Genomic DNA, 25463 nt, shown 5'->3' on the forward strand with positions numbered 1-25463 from the left:
ATTGAGCTATAAAGACCCATACATTGCATTGGGAGCAGGACAATTTGTTGAGTTCATCTTAACCCGTGAATGGAATGAAGCAATGAAGATGATGTGAACTGCGGTACTACACATTTTAAATGAAGATATGATCATCGCAGCGGTCATGATAAGCAATTGGAAATTACTGAAAACCGAGGAAGGCGACTTAAAAGACGCCCTCTGCCATGCCGTGGCTTTAGTGCCTAAATTCTACTGATTTCAGCAAAGTGCTCATTTTACTCAAAAAAGTAAAAACAAATTTCGGCAACGGTCTGGTTTTATTATTATCCGATAAACTTGTTTAGTTGCAAACGGTAAAATTAAAATTTTCAAATAGTGAAAAATTATTAAGCACACTCAGAACAAAAAATTGGCCAAAAATGGTAAAAAATAAATATATTAGGGACGCTTTGAACATTGGTGGAAAACTAACGTGTAAAATGAAGATCGATGATTTGCATAAACTCATATTTTCATGCTGAGCTGACATGGAGAGACAAAGAGGTTTATTTTAACTAATGAACACATACATTCAATATAAATTAGTTTCAAATAAAAATAATATCTCCCCCCTGGCTGGGACACAAAATGTCAAAATCAATCCCTTTTACGATAAGCGTGTTTAAAAAAACTTTTTATTATTATTCGGAAATTAGAAAATAACCGGGTCTTTTCAATGGCCTATATTTCCTCTAGTTTACGAAACTGGTATGACCCTCGTGATCGACCTTTTCTTAGTCAAATTCATTCAACTAACTGAAATTTTTCACTTACCAGACGAGTGTGTCTGCAAAAGAAAACATTTCAGTTGTGAATCTTCTTTGAAAGCGTAAATAATCGGTCTAATTGTTAAGTTTAAGTTCATGCCCAATTTGATCTGAACGTATTAAACGCGTCCAGTCTGCGTAGCTGACTGAATTTTTTCATTCGGCGGCGGAGCCACCACGCGAAGCGAGCGGCGTAGCCACGAGGGACCTTCGCGAGCCGCAAAAATCCCAATTTGACTTCCTCTCAGTCTTTAAGCTGCTCGGCCGCCTAAACACAGCACTCGCCCACTAATCTGACTAATCCCGCCAGCTACGCAGGTTACGTCCATCTCGGCTCGCACCGACTTCACCGCGTTGCGATCTCAAGTTTCGCGCGAATGAGTGCGTTTCGATGCCTTTTGGCTCTTTCTGAGACTATTTGCATTCAAAACTATTTCATTCATGCGGTGTGAAATCGTACTTTTTTTACATTACTAATGTAGTGCACAGATTTCTCCATAGCATAAAAAATGTTCCGCGATTATTAGCAGCTACGCCACCGATCGACGGCAGCAATGAGACAGTTAAACCAAGGACAAAAATGACTTAAAGTTCTTAAAGTTTTTATACCACCCGTTCACTCGTAGAGGTGGGTCCGGCGGTCGGTAGATTCAGAAAAGTTTCATAAGAAGGTGCCGGATCACGTTGTACATAGAGTTAAACTAGGGACTTTAAGAAATATTTGACTGTGGACATTTCAATGAGATTTAAAAAAGGACGGTACAGGATGGGACGTTCACTTTCCCGTGTTCAAGGGACCTGTCATGACAAATAAAATTCTCCCTTACAAAAATTCAGGAACTGAAATGTTAATATACCGGCATAAATTAATCCAAAATTTCAGCACTGCCCTTTTTTCAGAAACTAAATTAATCACTTTTGCTAGAACAGAGATAAAAATGGCAGACCATTGATTTGAGCGATTTTTGCCTTGAAAGCTATATATAACGGCTGTATGAAGAATTTAGTAACAGTTTCAGTTCCAGTTCCAGTTTAATTATCCAATCGGTAATCTAATTGTCACCACGTACGAAGCTGAATACACGTTTCGCCAATACAGGGAAACCAACCTTATCTTGCGTACACCTCTCTGCAGCTTGTTCAATAAAAACGTGAAGGGGAACGAAAAACAGTTCGAGTTAGAGAGGGGGAATTTGGCCGGGTTATCGGCTTAAACAGTTAAGTGAAATATTGATCAAAGGAAAGCAAATTTTTAGTTCGAGTTAGCGCCGGGGAATTCGAGTAATCCGAGTTCTAGTTATTGAGGTACTAGTTTAACAGTTGAAAACAATAATATGAAAATTTTTCAGTTCACTTCTTCAGCTGCGAACGTTTATTAGTTAATTTTTCCAAACGATTTTCACTTTTTTCTTCCCCATCTAGTACCGGCAGCAAATTAGGCCCAGTTCCAACGTGGAACCGAACACGTACCGAACCTAATGCATAAATCGCTAATAATTTATTTTCACTGGTAAGAATTGCAGAACAATTTGTAAATCGTGAAAATGAATTGAGACCGACTAATTAAGTTCCTACGTCTGAATCAACCGTCGCACTTGTGGGTGAAAAGTTGGTTTACACAGTAACTAGGATTAATGTCCTGTTTGTTTGCTTTCGCTTTTGATTGCTGGACGGTACAGGTAAAACGTTCTGGCTTATTCAATAAAAATAACATACTAGTAGAAGCAATTTTGTTCAAGAAATGCAAAGCTAAATATTATGACTATCACGCAAGGAGCTCACTTCATAGCTCTTCATGATTGTTCATTTCACTACAGTTCATCACTCAGCAAGATTTATTTAACTTTCCCTATTAAATCTTTCAAAAAAGAGGTAGTAAGTAAATCGGTACCTGGCAGATTTATTTCCCGGAATTGCCGCTTTAACTTTATTTCCGTAGCCGGCCCGGTCGCTGTTGAAACGGAAGTCGAGGAAATTATGCTTATTATACTCAGTCAAGAGCCATGTGGCTCTTGGCTCAGTGGAGCAAGTCTCTCCCTATTGTAAAGTGCCGGGATAATTACATTTTCGGTTGTAGCGAGGCCTTTTGAAAGAAAATTCTTTACGGCGTTTGGTTATGTTTTGATTACTGTGATCAAATCTTCTTGATTATGTTTGCTAATCCTCGACAATGATTCGAAGGTGGAAAGATGGAAAAATGGGGCAGTATCTGGAATAGTATTTATGAAAACTAACAATAGGGTTTTTCTGTTCGGGCTCTTTGTTTGTTTTGCTTTGGTAAGGCACTTCCTACCTAAACTGATAGACCAATTTTAAACTAAAGGATTTAATTAGTTCCGAGAGAAAACCTCGGCGCCGTTTGACAAGCACTCTGTCGTGTCGGGATATAAGAACCCGACTTTCGCGAAAGCCGGAGTGATGAGATATTTCGATACATGTACACTGATCAAAAATCGCAGACAGTTATACTGAGTAATCGCTTTAAATATCTTATTTTATGTCCAAGATTTAACGAACAGAGGACAAAAGGCAGAAAAAGATGAAGACTAGAGAACAGTCTAAGGTAAGTCCTAACTTTAGCTTTTTAAAGCGACGTGCTACTTATTCTTAAAAACGAAAAAAACAAATTTCAGCAACAGTGTAGTGTCAAGTAAAGATGAATTAGTTTGGTAAACTTAAAATTTGAAAGATTCGTATACAAAAAAATTAAGAACACTCAGACAACGAAAATTGGCCACAAAAAGTCAAAAAATAAAATATAATAATTAATAATAATAATGAAAGTGTTGCCGGAGTCGGTGGAAAACTTAACTCGTCTGAGTTAAAGCTGGATTTGCATAAAGTCTTTTTTACGCTAGACTTAAACGAACAGACAAATAAGTATGATTAGAACTTTGTAACTGATTTACACATACATTGCAAAGTTTCAAAAATTTATTATCTTTCCCGTCCGGCTTCCGCTTTTAGAATCAAAAGACTGACAAATTGTCAAAATGAAGAAGTAAATTTGCCGATATAGGTTTCCAAAACAATTTTTGATAAATATTCAAAAATTCAAAAAAAATAGCTCTCTTCAGGGCCTAAATTTCATGCCTTTACTGGCTTGTGATATTTTAGTCTGTTTCCTTTATTGAAATCAGCAAAATCCTCCAGGGAGTGTCTAGTAATTATTATAATTGATTTGTGAGTCTATAGAAACTGAATGATCATTCTCATTCACTTTACAGTGTTACTGTTAAAAACAACATTTTAGTTGAAAAATCCGGTTGGAAAATATAAATAATTGGTATAATTTAAAGCTGATCAGAACTTGAAGCGTCCATCTCTCCACTGACTTTACCGCGTTGATCTCAAGTCTCGCACGGGATTACTCGCGCGAATGAATGCGTTACGCTCAAATGCCTTCTGGCTCTTCCTGAGACTCAAATGCATGCAAAAAGATTTCAAGTTGATGATTTCAAACCATTGTTGTGTGGAATTATATTCTATTTAATGTAATTCTTAGATTTCTCCATTGAAAGAAATATGTTCAGCGATTTTTAGCTGCTAAATAGACCCTAAAAGAAAGACGTAATGGGAACGTTTTGAGAAAAAAAATAAAAGTCGATTGTGGAAAAATTAGCACGTCATATTTCAGATTTGCATGTGGTTGACAGACAAAGAAGTTTTCTAACTGATTTACGCAGTACAAAGTATCCAAAATTATTAGCTTTTGTCCCTGGCTGGTATAAGTTTTAAAAGACAGAAAATCTCAGAAACTGAATTATTCAGTTTGATCGATATAAGTGTTCAAAACAACTTGTCTATCAGATTAATTTTCAAAAAAAGGAAAATTAAAAAAAAAACAAACACAGAAACTGGCATATAGCTTGACATTTTAGTCTGTTTCTTTTAATGATATTTTCACTTGAAGTGTAACTTTTTTAGAAAACATTTAAGTAGCAAACTCAACCCTCTGAGCGAAAATAATCATTAAATAAATTTAATGTTGGTGGCTAATAGTTAAGCCCAAAGAACCCGATCGCAACCCTCTCCACTTCACCGTGGTCATCCGCGTTTGCTCGAATAAGTGCGTTTCCCTAACGCCTTTCGACCCTCTCTGATAATGAAAGCAAAGGAGATTTTCTTATCAAGATTTTCATATGGTCATTTGTGGTGGTAGGTCGCTACCACACTATTAATTTACTGTTCAATTTTTTTGCATTATGCATTCAACGAGTTTTCGATTCGTCTCCAATCGATCGTTGATTTTGAGACTTAAGAGAGTGTCTCTGTAAGAGCGGTCCGGTCGATTTTGCTTGAGACACAGATTTAGCTCATTTCTTGTGTGTTGTAAGACATTCATGTACCTATACTAAAACCACAATCCGTTTGATCGGATCTCTTTATTTTTCAGAGTTTTACGGAAATTAAATTTCACTCGACCGAAGGCCTGTCGTGACACTTTTCAAGACGTTAATTTGAGGCAACTTTGCCGGACAATTTACAACAAACTACGGGACTCAGCACAAAACAAATACCACAGCCATGTATATTAACTCTATCTTATCCATCGAGGCGATTTTCGTGAACATCACGTTTCAATCAAGCAAACAGGAAGACTTGAACGACACCTTATCGGTTCGCTTAAGTCACACACGCGAAAACCGATCAAATTCAAGGTACATTTTTGAAAAAGTGAGGCGTTCTTAACTGATCCAACTAATATAGCTAGGAAGTAGGTGCCATAGAAAAGGTAACTACAGAAAAAAACTTTGCGGCCCGACTTTTACTAAAACTTTATAACTCCGTGAACTTACCTAATTTTCGGCAATCTCCAAGTTTTGCCGCCATTTTGAGGTACTTGTCAACATGAAGCGTAGCAGATATAAATCGAGCAGGTAGATCTAAAACAGTCAGAAATACATACGAAAGCATTTAAATGAACTTCACTTTCAATTCAAGGGGCAAAATTTGAAATTGTTCGTTAAACCTACCATTCCTACATCCCCATGCGACCATTTCTTCCAACAATTCAAATACTACAACTAGTGACCACTAGTGTTCGAATTTCCCTTGTCGATTCCACCGTAAGAAATAACCTGTGCCACCCAAGCTTCGACTCGAATGTGAAGTACGAATCAAACAACATAACTGCGTCATCTTCGAGGCCATATCACGCTGGTATTTTGATTTCCTGATCGACAAGAACGGTGATCAGGAGGTGATCGCCATGTTTACCTCATAAAGGCGACCGCTGACCAGCCGCTGAGTGAAAACAGTACGCCGCGGGGTGGTGTGGGTGGCGGACTTATCGTGATAAGATATTCGAATACAAGCTAAAAAAGCTTTAGGACTCTCAGTCTAAATAGTGAAGGCATGCTTCGTGGTACAGACAACTTTTAGTTTATTCTCATGACTTTTTCCTTTAAATTAGAACTGGTATTAATTAATAGAGTTATTTAAATATTTTTAACCGAGGTACCCATATGGCCTTTTTGTTTGTCCTCAGTGGTATAAAATAAGGTGTCATTTCTTCCAGAACCTTTTATTTATGCGTTATTGCACGGAATGAACACTATACTTAGAAGGTTTGTTCTAAGTCATTTTTGCTGTTCCAAAGAATGTATGCAAAATCATTGCTTTATACAAAGCTGACTCTAAAATATGATTTTCCGTAACAGTAACTAATGTCATTTACGTAAGATGTTAATAAAACTAGTAATGTACAATTTTTAGCGTTTTCCACTTATAAGCCTGACATACAATTGCCAAGAGAACTATGTTAGTTTCAGCTCATTTCTTGATTCGATGTGACCTTTTATCACTAAACCCCATTCTTTTCATTTGCAATTTTCCTGTACTTTTTTTTTCATGCGACAGCGACAAAGAGTTTTATAAGTAAACTGATTTTTTGGTGTACCACGCTTATCACATTGTATATACAAATACATGCAAAAGGCCGGCTAAATAAGCTCCTCCTCCTGCTCCTAATTTTTGGGGTTGCCTTCGCCCCATGCCTCTGCACGACTCCCATTTAAATGGGAGCTCGAAGAAAGTACAGATTTCCTTAAGCATGGAAACAGTAAAATAGTTCAATTTTCCCTCCTTGACGTAGTCACACAAGTCATAAATGTCATAGACAATCGGATGCGTTAAGCCAATTTCTGTTACAACTGATTCGACGGTGGTCATGTGATTCACTTCTTCCTCGTCAATTAATTCCTCGTCAGATTTATCGTCAACCGCGGTGCTCGGAGACGAACCTACCCGTCTCCATCTCGAGGAGGACAAACGGAAGAAAAATCCTTGTATTTGGGCTTTGGTCAGCCACTCTTCCGGGGAAAACAGGCCCTGCCTGTTTTCCCCCTTCGCTTTCCTCATATCTTGCGAGACTTGTCGCAGATCCTCTTTCCTTTCAGATTGCTCACCAATTTCAAACTTGGAGGTGAGATACTGCCTTACTTTCTCTTAGAAGCGAACAGCGCCACCTTTTGGCTTATGAAGTGCCCACCCTTCACTTAAATTCGACTGGAAAGGTTCGCTACCCTGTCTCTCGATAAGATTGGTACTGCCATCTTCTGAAAGGGTAAGGGATGAGGATTTTTCAACCCAGCTTAAATCTAGAGATTTCAAAGCTGTTCTAATGTCAAAAATAAAGGAAATGACCCATGAATTCCAGTGCTCAGTGGAAGGATAATTACATCATCAAGCAGTGACCCAGTGGCCCTTGTAGCTGTCTAAAATGGAGAGATTGTAAGTTGGCTATGAAAATTACACTTTTTTCTCTTTTGCTTTGACTTTGTGAGGTGGTTTTGTTACAATTTGAACGGACACGCGTCACTCTTACGTAATGTTTTAACGGGAAACCAAACAGCATCATTTTATTTCCAAGTAGGTATATATTCGATCAGCCGTTCTTAGCCACCATTTTGCGAGAACAAAGTATATGTATATATTAAGAGTGGGACAAAAAAAAAAACAGTTTACTTGTAAAAACCTTTGTGTTTTTTATATCTTTACATACTTATAAAAAATTGTAGAGGGAAAATGAAAATGAAGACAAAGAAAATGTGTCCTGCATAGCAGTCTTTCAAATTTCCTTTTAGCCGACAGGGAGTCGTCAGAGGCATGGGGCGAAGGCAACCCCAAAAATTAGGAGCAGGGGGAGGAGCTTATTTAGCCGGCCTTTTGCATGTATTTGAACATAAAATGTAATAAGCGTGGTACACCAAAAAAATCGGTTTACTTATAAAACTCTTTGTCGTTGTCAAAAGAAAAAAAAAGTACAGGAAAATTGCAAATGAAAAGAATGGGGTTTAGTGATAAAAGGTCACATCAAATCAAGGAATGAGTTGAAACTAACATAGTTCACTTGACAATTGTATGTCAGTCTTATAAGTGGAAAACGCTAAAAATTGTACATTACTAGTTTTATTAAAACCTTACCTAAATGATATTGGTTACTGTTACGGAAAATCATATTTTAGAGTCAGCTTTGTATAAAGCTATGATTTTGCACACATTCTTGGGAACAGCAAAACGATTTAGAACAAACCTTCTAAGTATAGTGTTCATTCCGTGCAATAACGCATAAATAAAAAGTTCTGCAAGAAAAGACACCTTATTTTATACCACTGAGGACAAGCAAAAAAGTCATATGGGTACCTCGGTTAAAAATATTTAAATAACTCTATTAATTAATACCAGTTCTAATTTAAAGGAAAAAGTTATGAGAATAAACTAAAAGTTGTCTGTACCACGAAGCATGCCTTCACTGTTTAGACTGAGAGTCCTAAAGCTTTTTTAGCTTGTATTCGAATATCTTATCACGATAAGTCCGCCACCCACACGTACCACCCTGCGCCGTGCTGTTTTCATTCAGCGGCTGGTCAGCGGTCACCTTTATGAGGTAAACATGGCGATCACCTCCTGATCACCGTTCTTGTCGATCAGAAAATCAAAATACCAGCGTGATATGGCCTCGAAGATGACGCAGTTATGTTGTTTGATTCGTACTTCACATTCGAGTCGAAGCTTGGGTGGCACAGGTTATTTCTTACGGTGGAATCGACAAGGGAAATTCGAACACTAGTGGTCACTAGTTGTAGTGTTTGAATTGTTGGAAGAAATGGTCGCATGGGGATGTAGGAATGGTAGGTTTAACGAACAATTTCAAATTTTGCCCCTTGAATTGAAAGTGAAGTTCATTTAAATGCTTTCGTATGTATTTCTGACTGTTTTAGATCTACCTGCTCGATTTATATCTGCTACGCTTCATGTTGACAAGTACCTCAAAATGGCGGCAAAACTTGGAGATTGCCGAAAATTAGGTAAGTTCACGGAGTTATAAAGTTTTAGTAAAGGTCGGGCCGCAAAGTTTTTTTCTGTAGTTACCTTTTCTATGGCACCTACTTCCTAGCTATATTAGTTGGATCAGTTAAGAACGCCTCACTTTTTCAAAAATGTACCTTGAATTTGATCGGTTTTCGCGTGTGTGACTTAAGCGAACCGATAAGGTGTCGTTCAAGTCTTCCTGTTTGCTTGATTGAAACGTGATGTTCACGAAAGTCGCCTCGATGGATAAGATAGAGTTAATATACATGGCTGTGGTATTTGTTTTGTGCTGAGTCCCGTAGTTTGTTGTAAATTGTCCGGCAAAGTTGCCTCAAATTAACGTCTTGAAAAGTGTCACGACAGGCCTTCGGTCGAGTGAAATTTAATTTCCGTAAAACTCTGAAAAATAAAGAGATCTGATCAAACGGATTGTGGTTTTAGTATAGGTACATGAATGTCTTACAACACACAAGAAATGAGCTAAATCTGTGTCTCAAGGAAAATCGACCGGACCGCTCTTACAGAGACACTCTCTTAAAAATGTGTTGTTCGTTTGTTAGAAACTTATAATTAAGACAAGACTGAGCCTCATAACTATGCGCCGGATCACGCTGTATAGTTATTATAGACTATAAGGTCTTTGAATCGCACAAGAGAAAAATACATATCCCAAGTTACAACTGTCATTAATACCGTAATACACAATAAAATAAATAAACTAATCATAGAATCCTAACTATCCTGTACTGAGGTTGTGTTCAAAATTAATCTGTTTACAAAGGCAGACATGAAACGCACAGTTCATTTTAGGACTGGCACATTGTTTTTTAGGGAGATTATAAGAACCGACGGTCTTTGAAGGAATATATGGAGCTAGCGGGTGATAGTATTTATTAGAGGTTACTTTCTTAAAAATTTTACAGTCTTGCTTCTTCAATAAATCCTTAATCAAAACGGGGTAAGAAAAAACGGCTTTAATGACGTCAAAACAGTTCTATATAATATTGAGATCAGGTTCAGACGCTCCCTATACGGGTATAAACCATAGCTAAAATTAGGCGCAAAACCAAGAAAGTAAACAAGTGATCTATTTCAGCTTGTGAATACTGCTCTTTTCTAAGGGTCCTTAGAACATCAAGGCATTTATTTGCTTTAATTAATTTAAGATTAACATGCGCCCGAAACTTGCAATAACTCTGGATCGTAACCCTCAGTAGAACAAGACTCAACTCCATTGAGGAAATGTCAAATACAGGGTTGTATATTGAGAATTAATGTTACCTTCAGTACTTCTGAAGATAAGTTCCGGCTTTACATTTTTTCGGTTTGTAAGACATGTTTTTCTTTTTAGACCATGTCATGAATTGTTCCTCAAGGTTAGCACCCGGATCATATATAGAAACTGCTAAACTCAGGGCGTATAAAGAATTACAATTCTGTCAAGCGCTTAGCACTGAAAAGTATAAGCGCTATATAAATATTTCATTATTTTTTTATTATTTTATTATTAAATATTTGGAAACGGCATGAAAGTATATGACGGTGTAGGTTTTTAAACTAGAAGACTAACAGATCTTCGATGCGGCGAGAGGCTATATTGACAACATTTTAGTATTTACACTGAGGAACAAAATCAACGGATTTATTGCAGCGTATGAAGCTTAATAATAAGTTTTCCAAAAGCTTTTGAGTCAGTTATTTTCGTTTTATATGGAACAACTTAACAAACACATTTTTATTGACGGTTAATCAGTGTTGGAAAGAGATTATCCCTTATTGCAGTGTTTTATAACAGATTAATATGGGCTAATAGATATCGTGTCAATCTAGACTAACTATCAGAATCGGTTGTTCTTCAAGTTACTTGCAATTTTTGTGAATATTAGTTTCTTTTATGAGTAGACACAGTTTTTCCTTGTAATGTATTTAATGCATTTTTATGTATTGTGCTCGAGGATGTTAGCTCGCAAGCTGCTCCGACAACATTGGAGTGCTTTATGTATCAGGTATGAATGTTGCCTGTGCCGTTAGATTTGTTTCATATGTTGAGCAAATTTCTGAAAAAAAAATTTTCTTAGAAAAAACTTTCTCGATCTAGTTTTATTTATTTGATAACTCAAAATATAAGCTTCTCGAACTTCCCGATAATTCGATTAACTTTCCGATAAATTTCCGATAAACTGACTACTTATGTATTCTCGTCAGGCACTTAAAAGTCCCAGTTTGTAGAACCTTCCAATATTTCGGACCAATTTCATCTGATTTCCTTATGAAGTTCCAAAACGCCGCAGAATTCCTCTGTATTTCCATTTTTCTAACTGAGCTCAGTGCACAAAAGAAAATTATAATTTTACTAGGCCGGTCATGCGTGTCGGTTACCTTACAAGAGCAATTTTGTCGAGCAGCGTTTTCATTTTACCTTATGTAAAACTAACGGCGATTTAATATGGCAATTTATTCGCAATTTCAAAAGCAATATCTTTTTTCTTTAAAAAATATCATTTTTCGAAACATAGAAATTTCGAAAGGCGCAAATGTGCACTAATCAGACTAATCATCAGGTGCTTAGAATCCGAACTTTGTTTATAACTCTTTGATTGAAATAAGTATTAACACCCAACAAATTTGACTCAGTCTTTTAACAGGAGGCTTATTTTTTAATTTGAGGTTGTGATGTCGCCATGCCCCTAACTTGAGATCAAGCTCTATTTTCGTTTCGCTTGACAAATAAATTTCTGGCGAGAAAGGCGAATTGCGAACTATGGATTTTAACCGCTAAAATTGGGCCTGATCTCAGGTTACCATGCCCCAAGTTTGCAAACAATAACATTTACCACGGGTATGACAGTTTCTCCAACGCAGGATAGGGATAAATTGTGCGTACATCACTGCATGTTTCGATCAAAATCGTTTCGCTGCGACATGCCTAAGACAAATCGCGCTGTTATCTCCTTGAAATATGAGCGAATTTGCAGTTGAGGCCAAAGGGAAGCTCATGTCGCGCGACAACTAGGGCGATAAATTCTCCCCGTATCAGCCTTTTAACCCCTGTCAGAAAAGAGTCCGTAAACAAGCAAGCTTTGGTGGCATGGAAGTTTCGGTATGCAAAGATCTCAGTTTACCGGGAAAGAGATGATCTTGGGAATGCGACTTTGATTTCTACAAGACATGATTTACCCGTCTCTGGTAGAAATTCGGCCATCATATTTAAACCTGACCAGCAGTGTTCAAAAGGATCTTGAAGAAGACTCAATTCTGTGACTTTATCAGTCTGGATGCTTGTACTCCAGTCTCGATAACACTTGACAGTTAAATTTTTGTCCCTTTATCACTTACTTTAATACCTTCAATTTTTTTTTAAAAAATAAGTATAATTTTTATATTCGATGACTAGAAGCGTTTACAACATTGTATCTGTTTCATTTTTGAACACAACAAAAAATAGAAGTGGTTCCGGCGGTCGGTAGCTAGATTGAGAAAAATTCATAAGAAGCAGCCGGATCACGTTGTACATACTGTTAAACTAGGGCGTTTAATAAATATTGTGGACATTTCAACGGACATTAAAAAACTGTAAATCAAAGGATGGTACAGGATGGGACGTTCACTTTCCTTCAAGGGACCTGTCCTGAGAAAAAAATTCTCTCTACAAAAATTCAGGAACGGAAATGTTAATATATCGGGATAAATTTATCCAAAATTTCAGCAGCGCTCTTTTTTTAGATACTAAATTAATTGTTAGAACAGAGATAAAAAAGGCAGACCATTGATTTGAGCGATTTTTGCCTTGAAAGCTACATATAACGGCTGTATGTAAAATTTAGTAACAGTTTCAGTTCCAGTTCCAGTTCCAGTTTAATTCTTCAATCGGTTATCTTGTCACCTCGGAGTTGAATACACGTTCAACCAGTTCAGGGAAACCAACCTTATCTTGATCAATAAGGGAAAGCAAATTAGTTATAGTTCGACTGTTCGGGGAATTCAAGTTATCCGAGTCACTGTTCGAGTTATCGAGGTTCTACTGTACTAGTCTAAAAGTTGAAAACAATAATATGAAAATTTTTCAGTTAACTTCTTCAGCTACGAACGTTTATTAGTTAATTTTTCCAAACGATTTTCACTTTTTTCTTCTCCATTTAGTACCGACAGCAAATTAGGCCCAGTTCCAAAGACGAAGTTTTCATTACCGAACCTAATGCATAAATCGCTAATAATTTATTTGCACTGATAAGAATTGCAGGCTATAATTGTACATCGTAAAAATGAATTGAGACCGACTAATTAAGTTCCTACGTCTGAATCAACCGTCGCACTTGTGGGTGAAAAGTTGGTTTACACAGTAACTAGGATTGTCCTGTTTGTTTACCTTCGCTTTTGATTGCTAAACGGTACAGGTAAAGCGTTCTGGGCTATTCAATAAAAATTACATACTGAAACAATTTTGTTCAAGAAATGCAAACCAAAATATCATGATTACATACTGAAGCAATTTTGTTCACAAGAAATGCAAACCAAAATATTATGACTTTCACGCAAGGAGCTCACTTCACGATTGTTCATTTCACTACAGTTCATCACTCAGCAAGATTTATTTAACTTTCCCTATTAAATTTTTCAAAAAACAGGTGGTAAGTAAATCGGTACCTGGCAGATTTATTTCCCGGAATTGCCGCTCTATCGTTTCCGTAGCCGGCCCGGTCGCTGTTGAAACGGAAGTCGAGTAAATTATGCTTATCATGCTCAGTCAAGAGCCATGTGGCTCTTGGCTCAGTGGAGCAGTGAAGGTAGTCTCTCCCTATTGTAAAGTTCCGGGATAATTACATTTTCGGTTGTAGCGAGGCCTTTTGAAAGAAAATTCTTTACGGCGTTTGGTTATGTTTTGATTACTGTGATCAAATCTTCTTGATTATGTTTGCTAATCCTCGAAAATGAATTCGAAGGTGGAAAGATGGAAAAATGGGGCAGTATCTGGAATAGTATGTATAGAAGCTTACAAAAGGGATTTTCTGATCGCCGGGGCTCTTTGTTTGTTTCGCTTTGGTAAGGAACTTTCTACCTAAACTGATAGACCAATTTTAAACTAAAGGAATTAATTGGTTCCGAGAGAAAACCTCGGCGCCGTTTGAGAAGCACTCTGTCGTGTCGGGATATAAGAACCCGACTTTCGCGAAAGGTGACGTGATGAGATATTTCGATACACTGATCAAAAATCGTAGACAGTCATACTGAGTAATTATTTTAAATATCTTATTTTATGTCCAAGATTTAACGAACAGAGGATAAAAGGCAGAAAAAGATGAAGAATAGAGAACAGTCTAAGGTAAGTCCTATAACTTAAGCTGCTGCTTTTAAATATAGCGACGTGCTAATTTTTCTCAAAAACGAAAAAAACAAATTTCAGCAACAGTGTAGTGTGAGGTAAAGATGAAGTAGTTTGGTAAACTTAAAATTTAAAAGATTCGTTTTCAGAAAAGTTAAGAACACTCAGACAACGAAAATTGGCCACAAAAAATCAAAAAATAAAATATAATTTTGAAGGAGTCGGTGGGAAACTTAACTCGTCTGAGTTAAAGCGGGATTTGCATAAAGTCTTTTTTATGCTAGACTTAAACGAACAGACAAATAAGTATTATAATTTTCTAACTGATTTACACGTAATATATCAAACATGAGATGCAGTGTTTCATCACCAGATGAAACACCGAGAAGAGAGTTGAAAATACGACGCGCAGCGGAGTATTTTTGACGAACTTCGAGGTGTTTCATCTGGTGATGAAACACTGTGTCGAATGTTTGATATTTCTTCTCAAACAAAATCATTTTTGAAGGAGAAATTAAGGATGCAAATACTAAGCAGTGTTTCATCCGATTTCCAAACACTCATTAAACATTAATTTCCTTTGTATTTTCTTAATGAATTATTAATGAGTTTGAGAAATACATTGCAAAGTCTCAAAACTTTATTTTCTTTCGCATCTGGCTTCCGCTTTTAGAATCAAAAGAGTGACAAATTGTTAAAATCAAGAAGTAATTTTGCCGGTATAGGTTTCCAAAACAATTTTTGATAAATATTCAAAAATACGAAAAAAAATAGCTCTCTTCAGGGCCTAAATTTCATGCCTTTACTGGCTTGTGATATTTTAGTCTGTTTCCTTTATTGAATTCAGTAAAATCCTCCAGGGAGTGTCTAGTAATTAATTGATTTGTGAGTCTATAGAAACTGAATGATAATTTCTTTCTTATTCACATCACAGTGTTACTGTTAAAAACAACATTTTAGTTGAAAAATCCGGTTAGAAAATATAAATAATTGGTATAATGTTAAAGCTGATCAGAACTTGAAGCGTCCATCTCTCCACTGACTTTACCGCTTTGATCTCAAGTCTCGCACGGAATTACTCGCGCATATGAATGCGTTACGCTCAAATGCCTTCTGGCTCTTCTTGAGACTGAAATGCATGCAAAAAGATTTCAAGTTGATGATTTCAAACCATTGTTGTGTGGAATTATATTCTATTTAATGTAATTCTTAGATTTCTCCATTGTAAGAAATATGTTCAGCGATTTTTAGCAGCTAAATAGACCCTAAAAGAAAGACGTAATGGGAACGTTTTGAGAAAAAAAATAAAAGTCGATTGTGGAAAATTTAGCACGTCATATTTCAGATTTGCATGTGGCTGACAGACAAAGAAGTTTTCTATCTGATTTACGCAGTACAAAGTATCCAAAATTAGTATCTTTTGTCCCTGGCTACTGGTATAAGTTTCAAAAGACAGAAAATTTCAGAAACAGAATTATTCAGTTCTCGATATAAGTGTTCAAAACAACTTGTCTATCAGATTAATATTCGAAAACGCAAATAAGAAAAAAAAACTACAGAAACTGGCATATAGCTTGACATTTTAGTCTGTTTCTTTTAATGATATTTTCAATTGAAGTGTTACTTTTTTAGACAACATTAAAGTAGCAAACTCAACCCTCTGAGCGAAAATAATCATTAAATAAATTTAATGTTGGTGGCTAATAGTTAAGCCCATAGAACCCGGTAGTATAGTAGCCCTCTCCACTTCACCGTGGTCATCCGCGTTTGCTCGAATAAGTGCGTTTCGCTAACGCCTTTCGACCCTCCCTGATATTGAAAGCAAAGGAGATTTTCTTATCAAGATTTTCATATGGTCATTTGTGGTGCTAGGTCGCTACCACACTATTAATTTACTGTTCAAATTTTTTGCATTATGCATTCAACGAGTTCTCTATTCGTCTCCAATCGCTCGTTGATTCTGAGTCTTAAAAATGCGTTGTTCGTTTGTTAGAAACTTAAGAAAAGACTGAGCCTCATAACTATGTGCCGGATCATGCTGTATAGTTATTATAAACGAAGGTCTTTGAATCGCACAAGAGAAAAATACATATCGTATGTTACATCTGTCATCAATACCGTAATACACAATAAAATAAATAAACTAATCATAGAATCCTAAATTTCTGTACTGAAGTTGTGTTCAAATAATTAATCTATTTACAAAGGCAGACATGAAACGCACAGTTCATTTTAGGACTGGCACATTGTTTTTTAGGGAGATTATAAGAACCGACGTTCTTTGAAGAATATATGGAGCTAGCGGATGATAGTATTTATTAGAGGTTACTTTCTTAAAAATTTTACAGTCTTGCTTCTTTAATAAATCCTTAATCAAAACGGGGTGAGAAATAAAACGGCTCTAATGACATCTAAACAGTTCTATATATTGAGATCAGGTTGAGACGTTCCGTATACGGGTAAGCCATAGCCAAAATTAGGCAAAACCAAGAAAGTAAACAAATGATCTATTTCAGCTGGTGAATATTGCTCTTTTCTAAGGGTCCTTAGAACATGAAGACATTTGTTTGCGTTAATTAATTTAAGATTAACATGAGCCCGAAACTTGCAATAACTCTGGATCGTAACCCCAGCAGAACAAGACTACTCCATTGAGGAATGTCAAATACAGGGTTATATTGAGAATTAATGTTGCCTTCAGTACTTCTAAAGATAAGTTCCGGCTTTACATTTTTTCGGATTGTAAGACATGTTTTTCTCTTTAGACCATGTCATGAAACAGCATATTTGGAAACGGCATGTAAAGTATATGACGGTGCAGGTTTTTCCTAGAAGGCTAACCGATCTTCGATGCTGCGAGAGGCTATTGACAACATTTTAGTATTTACATTAACGAACAAAATCAACGGATTTATTGCAGTGTGTGAAGCTTAATAAGTTTCCCAAAAGCTTTTGAGTCAATTATTTTCGGTTTATATGGAACAACTTAACAAACAAATTTTTATTGACGGTTAATCAGTGTTCGAAAGAGATTGTCCCGTCTTGCAGTGTTTTATAACAGATTATAGGCTAATAGATATCTTGCCAATCTAGACTAACTATCAGAATCGGTTGTTCTTCAAGTTTCTTGCAGTTTTTGTGAATATTAGTTTTTTTTATGAGTAGACACAGTTTTTTCTTTTAATGTATTTAATGTATTTTTATGTATTGTGCCCGAAGATGTTAGCTCGCAAGCTGCTCAAAACATTGGAGTGCTTTGTGTATCAGGTATGTATGTTGCCTGTGCCGTTAGCCTTTTTGTTTCATATGTTGGGCAAATTTCCGAAAAAAAAATTTTTCTTAGCAAAAACTTTCTCGATCTAGTTTTATTTATTTGGTCACTCAAAATATAAGGTTCTCGGACTTCACGATAATTCGAATAACTTTCCCGATAAACTGACGAATCTATTCTCAAGTCAGGCACTTAAAGTCCCAGTTTGTAGAAACTCCCAATATTTTGGACCAATTTAATCTGATTTCCTTATGAAGTTCCAAAACGCCCCAGCATTCCTCTGTATTTCCATTTTTCTAACTGACCTCAGTGCACAAAAGAAAATTATAATTTTACTAAGTCATGTGCGTCGGTTACCTTATCGTGCGGCTTACATGGGCAATTTTGTCGAGCAGCGTTTTTTTTTTTACCTTATGTAAAACTAACGTTGATTTAACATGGCAATTCACTCGCAATTTCAAAAGCAATATCTTTTTTCTTTAAAAAATATCATTTTTTGAAACATAGAAATAAGTTCGAAAGGCGCAAATGTGCACTAATCAGACTAATCATGGCGCTTAGAATCCGAACTTTAAGTTAATTGAAAAAGGTAATAATACCAAACAAATTTGACTCAGCCTTTTTACAGAAGGCCTATTTTTTAATTTGAGGTTGTGATGTCGCCATGCCCCTAACTTGAGATCAAGCTCTATTTTCGTTTCGCTTGACAAATAAATTTCTGGCGAGAAAGACGAAACGCGAACGCGTAAGAGAGAATATATGGATTTTAGCCACTAAAATTGGGGCTGATCTCAGGTTACCATGCCCGAAGTTTGCAAACGACAATATTTACCACGGGTATGAAAGCAGGATAGGGATAAACTGTACGCACATTACTGCATTTTTCGATCAAAATCGTTTCACTGCGACATGCCTAAGGCAAATCGCGCTGCTATCTCCTTGAAAAATGTGGGAATTTGCAGTTGAGACCAAAACAAAGCTCATGTCGCGCGACAAATAGGGCGATAAATTCTCCCCGTACCACTGAGCCTTTCAGGCCCTGTCAGAAAAGAATTCCGTGAAAAGCAGCTTTGGTGGACTAAGTTTCGGTAAGCAAAGATCTCAGTTTACCGCTGTACCGGGTAAGAGATCGAGATGATCTTGCGAATGCGACATTGGGCAGGCCGAATTTCTACTAGAGATGATTTATCCGTCTCTAGTAAAGATTCGGCCATTATATAAACCTGATCAGCAGTGTTTAAAACGATCTTGAAGAAGGCTCAATTCTGTGACTTTTTCAGTCTGGACGCTTGTACTTGAGTATCATATCTCGATAACACTTGACAGTTAAATTTCTGGCCCTTTATAACTTACTTTAATACCTTCAATTTTTTATAAAACAAAAATAATTATTATTTTTAATTCAGTGACTAGAAGCGCGTATGCAACATTTATTATATTTGTAGCTGTTTTATTTTTGAACACAACATGAATATGCAAAAGCAGAATACTCCTCATTCGGAACGTCTACCTAACATGTTTTATTTGCTGTTTTTGAAATGAAGTTAACATTGACCTTAATGAGACGAGCAAACGTTAATTTTACAAGTATACAAAGCGGAAGTGTTAATCAGTCTAAACTAGAACAAGAAAAAGTTCGCATTTTTAAACAATGAATGGTGGTGGCCAAAATAAACAACTGAAGGCAATAAAAAGGTTAACTCAGCCAAGAAAATCATTCACTTGGCAAGTGCGCCTCAAGAGAGGGATCAAGAAACACTGCTGATACACCCTGATAGGGAAGAGAAGCTTTGGAAGAAATTGGTAAGAAAATAAGCCTTAAGTCTTAGACTTCACATTGTCCTTCGAAACTAATTATTTTTCCTTTGCAGTTTCAGACTGATTATATTTTCTCCGAAGATGTTTCGATCGTGTCCACTGTTTTTCCTCTTGCTTGGCCTTTTACTGGTAAGTTTACCGTGAGTTGTGATGTTAAAATCCCCTTGTCAGTTTCCTAATAGGCCATTTTCACGATTACATCATTTGACAACAACTTCAAGAGTCCATTTCGTTTTTTGCCTCTCTATTTAAATTTGTCAAGCCCATTGAGTGTTGGAAGTATTAATAGCCAATTTTAAAAGAAAACAACAATTAAAAAGTGAAGAACTCTGCTAACCGTTAAGTTAACAAATGATGCGAATCATGCAATTGTCCTGTTGTCCCCCTTTTATACCCCATATCGCCCGTACCCTCCTGTCCCTCCTTAGCAACAGGTTTCTCTATGTTTCACCTCCGATACTTCCCTGTATCCTCCATGTAGTCCATGTTCCCCGTTATCTTATCTATATATCCTTGTTCTATTGTTCTTCCTACTGGCGCCCGGTTCCCGAGAGGACGATGCGCTCCAAAGGGATCAAAATTTTACTACGCAATTGTTTTGAACTTCCCATATAATATTAAATTCGATTATCATGGATCTCAAAGTAAAGGCTCAACAATGTATTTTGTGCTTTTCGTGGGCAAGAGGCGTACGCATAAAATTTGTGTTCGCCTTTTGTTGAACTTAATCATCCTTCGAGGAACCGTGCCCATTACTCCCGTGTATTCCCATACCCTCTTCATACAAACTTCTCATCTATAATCGCCTTGTACTCTCATAAAAGTTATCTACTCCCTTGTATCGTCTTTGTAATCCCATTTATCCCCGTACCTGTATCGTCTTCGCACTCCCAAATATCCCCGTGCCCTTCTATATCTACCCTCTACTCCCTCAATCGTCTTTGCAATCCCATATATCCCCGTACCCTTCTACACATACCCTCTACTCCCTTGTATCGTCTTTGTACTCCCATATATCCCCGTACCCTTCTACATATCCCATCTACTCCCTTGTATCGTCTTTGCAATCCCATATATCCCCGTGCCCTTTTACATATACCCTCTACTCCCTTGTATCGTCTTTGTACTCCCATATATCCCCTTACCCTTCTACATATCCCATCTACTCCCTTGTATCGTCTTTGCAATCCCATATATCCCCGTGCCCTTTTACATATACCCTCTACTCCCTTGTATCGTCTTTGCAATCCCATATATCCCCGTGCCCTTTTACATATACCCTCTACTCCCTTGTATCGTCTTTGCAATCCCATATATCCCCGTGCCCTTTTACATATACCCTCTACTCCCTTGTATCGTCTTTGCAATCCCATATATCCCCGTGCCCTTTTACATATCCCATCTACTCCCTTGTATCGTCTTTGCAATCCCATATATCCCCGTGCCCTTCTACACATACCCTCTACTCCCTTGTATCGTCTTTGTACTCCCATATATCCCCGTACCCTTCTACATATCCCATCTACTCCCTTGTATCGTCTTTGCAATCCCATATATCCCCGTGCCTTTTACATATACCCTCTACACTCCTGTATTGTTCCTGTACTCTTATATATCGCTATAGCTTTTTACATTTCGCCTTTACTTTCTTCAACTCTCTTCTTATAATACCTTTAATGAATCTGCAGGACAACGGCCTTGGAAATTCCTCGGTAAAACCACGGAGCAAACGATCTTACCATCACAGTCATTCAAAGAAGTTATCGATAAAAGACCTTGCTCTTGAGCTGGCAAAAAAACATGTAAGTACACTAGAACCTCGATAAATGGAACTCGGATAAGTCGACCTCCCCGCTAACTCGAATCAAGTCCTATTTCCCTTGGATTTCACCCCACTTTTGAGCATTTTTACTCGGTGAACTCGAACTCGGATAACTCCAATTCCTTGCTAGCTAGAACAAAATTTCCTCTCCCTTTTGATAAAAAATTCACTGAAATTTATCCCAATAACTCGAATTCTGGTTCTTGTAACTTAACTCGGATACATGCCATCTCGTAAGCTCTTGAAACACTAAAACTAACACTAGTCAACACTTTAGCAATTTGATTTTGCAAATGATTGGCGGCAACGAACACATCAGTCTCGGTTTACCATAAAAAAATGGATAATCATATCTCTGTCTCTGATGAAATAGTAAAATTTGCATTGCACTACACACTAATGTGCTGACTGTCTCAATTCAACTTTGTTTAATTAACTGTTTTTTTGTCGCCATCTCATCTGCATCTTCCTTCTCTCTACTTTCCAGTCCAATTTATCACTTGCCGGAGTTTACTCTGACTTTTTTATAGGGCTCATCAGGAAGCGCGGTAATAAGATTTCACGTCGATTTTTTATGTTACAGCCATCAAAGCCACGTAGGCAGTTTCACTTTTTAAAATCTGCTTTTTACTAAGCATGAGGTTTTTGATATTGTGGGCTTTTGGCTGCTATTGTTAATTCTAAATGAAACAAAGTAGTTGTCTTCCATCCTTCCTTTTCACATTTTCAGTTGCTGAAGATGATCATTAATGAGCAGCATGACCTGGACAAAGCCAAGGAGAGTGTTTATATTCTTCAGAGAGGTTTGTTACTTCCACACCATTTCCTTTTTTCGCGGGCGCACAAACACGTTTTAGACATCACTTCTATAGCACGCTATCGCTTGTTCATTATTAAACACGCAAAACAAAGTCAATGAGATAAGATATCATTGTCTTTTTTCGAATGAAAGCTTCCTTGACTTTTCGAACTTGTTTACAGGCACCCCAATAAAAAAAAATAAGAAGTTCAGTTTAGACCACTAGGCGATTTCAAAACGTTGCCAAGGAACTGGCATTGAGACAAACGAGACAAAAAGAGAGCTAGTGCATGGTCCGGAGTTTGACGCTCGTAACTTGGCCACTTCACCTCCAATGGAACACTTACAGAATTTGACGGACGTTTTAATTGGGCATATAAGAGAATATCTTACAATCAGATTCACTTTCTCTACTTTCTTGCAGATAGCTGCACTCACATCAAGTCTATTGGTAAACCTGTGACTCACAACACTAGGTACTATACTCAAGGAGCGTGGATGAAAGACCCGCTAGGTATCATGGGTGCCGAGACCATATTCGTTATGGAGTATTACTCCGGGAGAAACGAGCTTGAAGAGTTTGCAAACATGGACACGTTCAAAGCAGGCATCCCTCGTAAGAAGTACAAACTGCCTTATACGTGGGACGGAACAGGAGGGGTGGTGTATGGACCAAACCTTTACTACAACAGGTAACATAGTACTCATCAACTTGTTCTTATTTGTATTAATCCAACCAGATTTTGTCAAGATGTAAATTTGCGCCGGTTGAATATGGCCAGCTGGAGAACCAAGGTTTCATATATTATTATTTTTTGATAGAAATAATCGCTAAGAGATCGAAAATCGGCAAAAGTTCAAATACTGTCGCTTTAAGCCCGAAGCAGTTTTTCTTTCCCTAGGTCTCGTTTTATCACAGTTTTCGGTAATAATATAGACTCTTCACATGACGTCACGTCCGCCATATTGGTATCCCAAAACAATCAGACCGTGGCCATGTTGATGTCCCAAACCAATCCAGTGGGAGTTGAACTCTCTTGAAATTTAACGATTTCATTTGTTCCAATAGATTTGCATAGCTGCTAGCCACGTCAGTAGAATACTACACATGTATACGAGTTCACTTTTGCACTGATTTAATATCAGTATACATAGAGGTCTTCATCAAAGCTAAGGGGAAATACATTTTCTTCAGTCGGCTATATAGTTGACAACAGCTTGCCACGTACTTTCCAAGCACCCTCGCTAATACTAACAAATGCTGACTTTATTGTGTTGTTATTATGGCAGAGCGGGTACGAACAATATCGTCGTATACAATCTGCAAACGGAACGTGAAGTAAAACAGATAGGTTTGGGGGGATCACCGAGGAAGAATAATTACCAGTGGGGTGGATACAGTGGAGTTGACCTAGCAGTTGACGAACAAGGATTATGGGTATTATGGGGCTACAATGGGAACAGCTACCGATTGATCGCATATAAAATGGATGTGTACAAAGGTCAAACAGTCCTCTCGTGGAGCTTAGGAACAGGTACTACCCCCTAAGAGCAGCGCTCTTAGTAAAAGCATCATGAAAAATTCAGTAACGGAAAAGAAGCTCAGTAGCTTTGTTAGATGCATTGAAAATTTTCCAAACCTTTTCCTGTAACCTGCCAGTTGGTGCCAATACCATCCATTTTAAAGCGGAATGTTATTCTATTTCGCAAGTCAGTATCATCCGAGTGAATGTACGCTACCAGTGGGCATACAGTTTTATTATGTTCACTCTTCATTTTCTTTTTTTTAATTTTTATTTCAGAGAGGATGAGTTCAATGGGAAATGCGTTCATGGCCTGTGGCGTGGTTTATTGTATCGACCACTATAGCTCAAGGTCCACAACCATCAACTTTGCTTACGACACCAAGACTGGAAAACAATGGAACCCCAACATCCAGTTCACCAATCAGTTCGGCTATAACTCCATGGTGGACTACAACCCCAGAGAAAGAGTGCTGTACGCCTGGGATAACAAGCGTTTGGTCACTTATCCCATCACTTTTGAGGAACATTAAGTTCTAATCATTATGTGATCAGCAGGTGTTGGGTTTAAAAATTCTGATCACGAACGCTTTGCTCTATGTAGATGATGACAAGTTAGGGTAGTTCTCAGCAAGCAAGTTCTGATATTACTCAAGAGACGAACAATTGCAATGCCAAATAAACCAACTTCAATATTCAACGTACTCACGTACCCTCTGAAAGCCACCGTAACATATGCAAATCCTACTTAGAAACAATAAATTCCAAAGCTAAGTTTTAGTACACGCCGCGAGTTAATGAAACTTATGCATAGTGCCAAATCATGCGCTTAGGTAAAACTTTCAGCAGTACTGAACTTTTTTAAGAGCCGAATTTCGCTAAAATTTTTGTCTTTTTTTTTCTTGGGTCATTTAGTCAGTGAACAGTTTAAGGTTTACAAAGGTTGTGCCATGCAGACGAACTCACTTGTGGTGAACTAGCCTAATTTTGTCATCAATAAACTGCTGTTACCAGAATTTGTTACCAGTGCTAAAATGCTGAAATTATAAAATGGGTTAAAAAACATCTCTTGTTGGTCTGTTTTGTTTCGTAGCAGGACAATGCCTGATGACGTCAAGGGTGGAAATTTCAGGGAAACTCAAGGGGTCTATGTGCTTGTTTTATAAATTTTCCTCATGATATTCTCATGTTCAGTTTGCATACTGCTTTCGGTGTCCAAAAATATTTCAGAGATTTGTGCTTGGAGAGATTAGATAACTTTTCCAAAAATATAAAAATAAAACATATGATTGTAAGTGTAAACGTTCCTGCTTGCGACATAGCGATCACCTACATGGCGAGTTCATAACGCGGAGTTGGCTCCCTACGACAACTGCACTCGAAATCTGTGATGAAATTATTATCACAAAAAAGTCTCAATAGATCGACGGGGCTGTTTGTCCCTCTTTTCGGCTCGAATTTTGCGCTTTTAAAACTTGCTTGTTGTAAGACGGCCCTCCAAATTAAGGGCAGAAGTTCGATAGAGTCAGTTTTATTTCTTAAAGCGGGAGTGATAGTCTGTACATTAAGTTTAAAAAAACTTAGCCCCCTTTAATAGCCTCCTATTTCCCTTGTTGGACGCATGTAGAGCAATTAAGGAAATAGCAGACGTCTATATGCAGGCTAAAAACACTGCCCTAGGAACTTAAAATTCAGATATGCAGTCTGTACTTTTAACGAGAATGTGTAGTGAAACCAAGAGTCAGAGAATAATCGGATAGAGAGGTAACCGCCTAGCATCATGGCCCATGGGGACCAATTAAATGC

General features: G+C 37.4%; 1 protein-coding gene and 1 pseudogene across 2 annotated transcripts in view; one reads left to right on the top strand and one right to left on the bottom strand.

Annotated features, from left to right (window-relative positions):
- The window catches only part of LOC140922231 (olfactomedin-like protein 2B), a 35787-nt gene extending 11063 nt beyond the window's left edge, over positions 1-24724 (top strand). Inside the window, exons 1-7 of one of the 2 annotated variants that reach the window (XM_073372234.1) lie at positions 19418-19498; positions 19567-19642; positions 21202-21315; positions 22066-22138; positions 22559-22826; positions 23425-23669; positions 23937-24724. In XM_073372234.1, coding sequence (XP_073228335.1) covers positions 19595-19642; positions 21202-21315; positions 22066-22138; positions 22559-22826; positions 23425-23669; positions 23937-24190 — 1002 coding nt within the window. In that variant the 5' untranslated portion in view covers positions 19418-19498; positions 19567-19594 and the 3' untranslated portion in view covers positions 24191-24724. Of the gene's footprint in view, positions 1-19417; positions 19499-19566; positions 19643-21201; positions 21316-22065; positions 22139-22558; positions 22827-23424; positions 23670-23936 lie in introns of those variants that run through there. The other variant, XM_073372242.1, reaches the window with a different exon arrangement.
- On the bottom strand, positions 6280-7469 carry LOC140922288 (uncharacterized; annotated as a pseudogene).
- Positions 24725-25463: the final 739 nt, after the last annotated feature.

The sequence above is a fragment of the Porites lutea genome, chromosome 1, assembly GCF_958299795.1.
Source record: "Porites lutea chromosome 1, jaPorLute2.1, whole genome shotgun sequence".
NCBI classification, from domain to species: Eukaryota; Metazoa; Cnidaria; class Anthozoa; order Scleractinia; family Poritidae; genus Porites; species Porites lutea.